Source organism: Girardinichthys multiradiatus, chromosome X (genome assembly GCF_021462225.1).
Source record: "Girardinichthys multiradiatus isolate DD_20200921_A chromosome X, DD_fGirMul_XY1, whole genome shotgun sequence".
In the NCBI taxonomy this organism is placed as follows: Eukaryota; Metazoa; Chordata; class Actinopteri; order Cyprinodontiformes; family Goodeidae; genus Girardinichthys; species Girardinichthys multiradiatus.
In genome coordinates this window covers 24,761,861-24,767,277 of record NC_061817.1, presented here as the reverse complement: position 1 = coordinate 24,767,277, position 5,417 = coordinate 24,761,861, and the positions used below count along the sequence as shown (strand labels likewise).

Below are 5,417 nucleotides of genomic sequence, written 5' to 3'. Positions count from 1 at the left end.
ACACATATATAAATAAAAAGGTGCCTTGAGGTGCATTTTAGTTATAGTAGCCAACTACTAAAAGCTTTTACAATGTAGGTTTTGTTCTAGAGTTCGCACATAAATCCAAATGTTGAAAACTGAAGACAGCTATGCAAATATCCTATTATTTATTACAATAATAAGCATAATATTAAAACATGAAAACATAAATTACCAGCTCTCGGAGGGGATCCGACTCTTCTCGTTCATGTAAACGAGTTGGCAGATCGAACCTATTCGGACTCGGTCAACTCATCTGTAGTCTACGCGCAGCCGCAGTGAGTTGTAAACACAACCGTTGCGGTGGCTATGTTCGAGAGCTAGTCTGAGCAAACGTCCAAGACGTTATTTCTGTTCCGACCGTACATCGACATTTTCGTTTGAGTTAGAAGTACAGTGAGGAAATTCTGCATTATATAACGTTGTCATGTTATGTTGAGAAAATATTTCCAATAGAAAATAACGTTAGCTCGGTAATACGTTAGCGTTAGCTTCTAACCAATGACAAAGCGCCTGAGAGGAATTTTTAACCAGCTAGCAAAAACGTTTAGGTGTTTATTTGCTATTTAACGCTGCTTATAGTTGACTGTGGGGCTTAAAATAATAGTTTATTATTGTGACAGCGATGCCAACATGGACTATTGCATATCCCCTTTATTCAGCGTAATTAATTAGTTTGGGAAAGTTAGCTTAAGCAAAGCAATAGGCCATCAACAGACATCTTGGGACGATAAAGAGAAAGGCGAATAATTCTCTCGCATTTAAACAAACTACGACAGAAGATCCTCCAGGTGGAAAAAGTGTGATCATATGTTGACAGAAACCAGGTGAGTTTATCCTGTTGTTTAGCATTTATTAATATGGGAGAGTTTCAAACATTGTGCATTGATCATTCACACCTCGCAGTAGCCATTTTAAAAAACGTAGATTACGCTAAAAAGAGTAGCGGTTGTCTATGCGCTGGGTACAGTAAACATAACTATTGGTTTGACGGTAATAATTTTGTTATGTAATTTTCTGGTAGAGTATTTCAAACAATACTACTCACATTAGCTTGTCTCGATACACCAGTAACAGCTTAGATCTCTTGTCTCTTTTTGCAGCAGGTTGTTTGACATTTAGTCACTTATTTTTTAATGAATATCCTTTCGTAATCACTAAACGTTTTCACATTTTGTTTTGTTACACCCGCAAATTTCAATGGATATTATATGAAAGACCGACGCAAAGTAGTGCATAATTCTGTTGTGTAACCAAAAGGATACATGGTTTTCAAAAATAGTTTACTTAAACAAATGTAAAAACTGTGGGTTGCATTTTTATTAACACCTTACCCTGAGCAAATACCGTGTTTGCTGCAATTATAGCTGGAAGTCTTTTGAGGTACAGGTCCTTCTCAAAATATTAGCATATTGTGATAAAGTTCATTATTTTCCATAATGTCATGATGGAAATTTAACATTCATATATTTTAGATTCATTGCACACTAACTGAAATATTTCAGGTCTTTTATTGTCTTAATACGGATGATTTTGGCATACAGCTCATGAAAACCCAAAATTCCTATCTCACAAAATTAGCATATTTCATCCGACCAATAAAAGAAAAGTGTTTTTAACACAAAAAACGTCAACCTTCAAATAATCATGTACAGTTATGCACTCAATACTTGGTCAGGAATCCTTTGGCAGAAATGACTGCTTCATTGCGGCGTGGCATGGAGGCAATCAGCCTGTGGCACTGCTGAGGTCTTATGGAGGCCCAGGATGCTTCGATAGCGGCCTTTAGCTCATCCAGAGTGTTGGGTCTTGAGTCTCTCAACGTTCTCTTCACAATATCCCACAGATTCTCTATGGGGTTCAGGTCAGGAGAGTTGGCAGGCCAATTGAGCACAGTGATACCATGGTCAGTGAACCATTTACCAGTGGTTTTGGCACTGTGAGCAGGTGCCAGGTTGTGCTGAAAAATGAAATCTTCATCTCCATAAAGCTTTTCAGCAGATGGAAGCATGAAGTGCTCCAAAATCTCCTGATAGCTAGCTGCATTGACCCTGCCCTTGATAAAACACAGTGGACCAACACCAGCAGCTGACACGGCACCCCAGACCATCACTGACTGTGGGTACTTGACACTGGACTTCTGGCATTTTGGCATTTCCTTCTCCCCAGTCTTCCTCCAGACTCTGGCACCTTGATTTCCGAATGACATGCAGAATTTGCTTTCATCTGAAAAAAGTACTTTGGACCACTGAGCAACAGTCCAGTGCTGCTTCTCTGTGGCCCAGGTCAGGCGCTTCTGCCGCTGTTTCTGGTTCAAAAGTGGCTTGACCTGGGGAATGCGACACCTGTAGCCAATTTCCTGCACACGCCTGTGCACGGTGGCTCTGGATGTTTCTACTTCAGACTCAGTCCACTGCTTCCGCAGGTTAGGTTCATAGCTCGTTTAGAGACCCTTTTAATGATATGCTAATTTTGTGAGATAGGAATTTTGGGTTTTCATGAGCTGTATGCCAAAATCATCCGTATTAAGACAATAAAAGACCTGAAATATTTCAGTTAGTGTGCAATGAATCTAAAATATATGAATGTTAAATTTCCATCATGACATTATGGAAAATAATGAACTTTATCACAATATGCTAATATTTTGAGAAGGACCTGTAGAGACTGAAATTTCCAACTTTTGCTTTGGAAAATAGCTCATGCTCTGTCAGACTGGATAGAGAGTTTATATGAACAGCAATGGTGAAGCTCTTCCACAGATTCTTAATTGAATTCAGTTCAGAACTTTGTCTGGGCTGTTCTAACACATGAATATGCTTTAATGTAAACCATTCCATTGCAGCTTTTGCTGTATTTTTACCCTCCAAGCTCTGGACATTCATGGACATGACTGTTTTTTGGCTGGTCACTGCTTTGTCTTTATTTATATTTGAAAATGTGACTTTTAGGCCCATCTAAATCAGGACCGAACAAAGCATTTTTAGGCTTTCTCTCTAGCTAAAAAGGTGAACATTTGCCCCAGTCTCAGTTTATTTGCATCCTCCAAAAGGTTTTCTTCAGGAATATTCCTGTAAAGAGCTTCATCCATTTTCACCATCAACTCTGACCAGCTCCCCTGTTCCTGATGAAGAATTGTGTCCCCACAACATGATGCTGCCTCCACTATGTGTCACCATGGGGATGGTGTGTACAGGGTGATGTGCAGTCCTTGTTTTCTACCAATCACTGGCCAGGAAGCACAGTTGTATTCTTATCTGACCAGACCACCTTCCTCCACATGTTTGCTATGTCCCCTCCATGGCTTGTGGCAAACTGCAGTCGGGAATTCTTCTGACTTTCTTTCAGCGAAGGAGTTGTTCTTTCCACTCCTTAAGAAAACACTAGATCTGTTTAGTTATGACTAATAGCAGTCCTGTCAACAGATGTTTCCACATCAGCTGTGGATCTCTGCAGCTCCGTCAGAGTGACATAAATTTGGACAGCTGTTTACTAGTCAGGTGACTTCTAAAGGATGTTGGTTGCACTGGATTTTTATTTAGGGGTAGACAGGTAAAGAAGGCTTTTATTTGTATTTGTAAAACCCATTTCTTTCCACTTGACAATTTTGCACTACTTTGTGTTGGTCTGTCACATAACATCTCCAAAACGTACATTGAAATGGGTGGTTCTAAAAATGACAAATTAACATGCATAAAAATAATTTGCTTGTTAAATTCTTCAAATTTTTACATTCTTAGATTCCCTTGTACTGATGGGAACTTCACATGTTATAACAGAGGGAAAAGTCCATTACTATACCTTCACCTCTGCATCTGTGATCTTACGTGTATTCCTGCTTTACTGATGCAGGAAAAGACAGCACAGCGGTGGTGATGAGGAGAGTAGCCACCGGGTGCCTCAAGCCAAAAGGCAGAGCGGAGCTCATCCTCTCTCCCCTGAGCCAGGTCGGGATGCTTGGGACTCAGAGGTACTCTTTCTTTATGACTCTCTCTCTAAAAGAATGTGAAGGCTTTGTGATTTCTTCTTTTAGGTAAACTTTAGGTTTAACTATAAAATGCATCAACTACAGGCTTTATTGTCATTTATCAAACAGACATCCAACAGTGAGAGCAGCAGCAACATCAGCAGTCCCGAACATGCAGCTGGGAGTCGGTGTGCTTTGGGCTCCTGCAGTCCCTTCAGCTCCGGCTTCTCGTCAGAGCTGGGCGGCCCCTCAAATCAGCTGTCTTACCTGCAGATCAACCGCATCCTCAGGGAGGCCCACTTCCATAGCCTGCAAAGCCGAGGTCAGCTCAGAGACCCAAGATGAAATATCGCTCTCCACCGAGACGCCAAAGGACTGAAAGTGTGTTGCTGCATCATATGCTGATCGTTTCTTTCAGCTCTTCCTCTCCCATCTTGAGTCATTGCAACATATCACAGCTGTACGCATCTGTGAGTGGAGGGCAGTGTCTAGGAGCAGTTCGTCTATCACATAAAGTGATTTTCAGTTGAGCAATAACAACTGTGGTAACTGTGATCTACCCAAAACATTCTATATTCCACCTATTTTCTGACCAATCGGGTTTACCAACTGATCTGAGAGCCTTACTGTGTGCACGACTGATTGTGGGTTCTTGTGTGTCCTTTTTTAAATTGTATATGAACACAGGAGAGATGATAAAGTGGCACCAAACACACGTTTTGGGCCAGTCGGTGTGAATTTTTTAGTCTTACAGTAGGGTACTTGCAGAATCTGATGGATGTGAGTACATGGACCAGTCTCAGGGAGGATATGTCTTAGACTGCTCTCTTGCTTTCATATTTTGAGGGGTGGGGGGGTGTTAACTTGGGTAAGACTATTGTTATCCTGTAGAATTAAATTTAGTTGAAGACAAGTCAGGCCATAGGACATAGGGTTTGTTATTATAGTACTTCAGAATACTTCAAGTTGATCTCATATCAGATTTTAGGCTAACCCTACTTGGGTTTTAATATTTTTCACATACTTTGTACCTTGTAAACAGACTTGATTATTTGATCCTTTTTTTCAGCCTTGTTCGTCCCCAGGGTTTATTTTTGTTCTTGATTGTGCTTTCTTCTCATCTGAACAAGACTAATTTGATGAGCTGGTTGTAAAAATCGCTTTGCGGCCTTTTAATAGCCACATTTTCTGATCATTGATCTAAAGTTCCTTGCAAAAATATTCATATCTGTTTGAATCTTTTTTGACATTTTGTCACATCACAACCACACATTTCAGTGTTTTTTTTTTTTTATAGTTTTTTTGGGATCGAGCAACACAAAGTCCTCCATAAATGTGAGAATGAAAAACGCATTTTCAGAAATTAAGCAGATAAAACATCTGAAAAGTGTGGCGTGGTTTAAGGATGGGTTTGTAAGCTATGGATTTA

At 40.2% G+C, this 5,417-nt stretch overlaps 1 protein-coding gene across 1 annotated transcript; it reads left to right on the top strand.

The window, feature by feature from the left end:
- Window positions 1–305: 305 nt before the first annotated feature.
- Window positions 306–5,209, top strand: LOC124862985 (protein FAM104A-like). Its single transcript, XM_047357209.1, has 3 exons — window positions 306–848; window positions 3,874–3,991; window positions 4,118–5,209. Exons 1-3 carry the CDS (start codon window positions 832–834, stop codon window positions 4,331–4,333), a joined length of 351 nt encoding a protein of 116 aa, XP_047213165.1. The 5' UTR covers window positions 306–831; the 3' UTR covers window positions 4,334–5,209.
- Window positions 5,210–5,417: the final 208 nt, after the last annotated feature.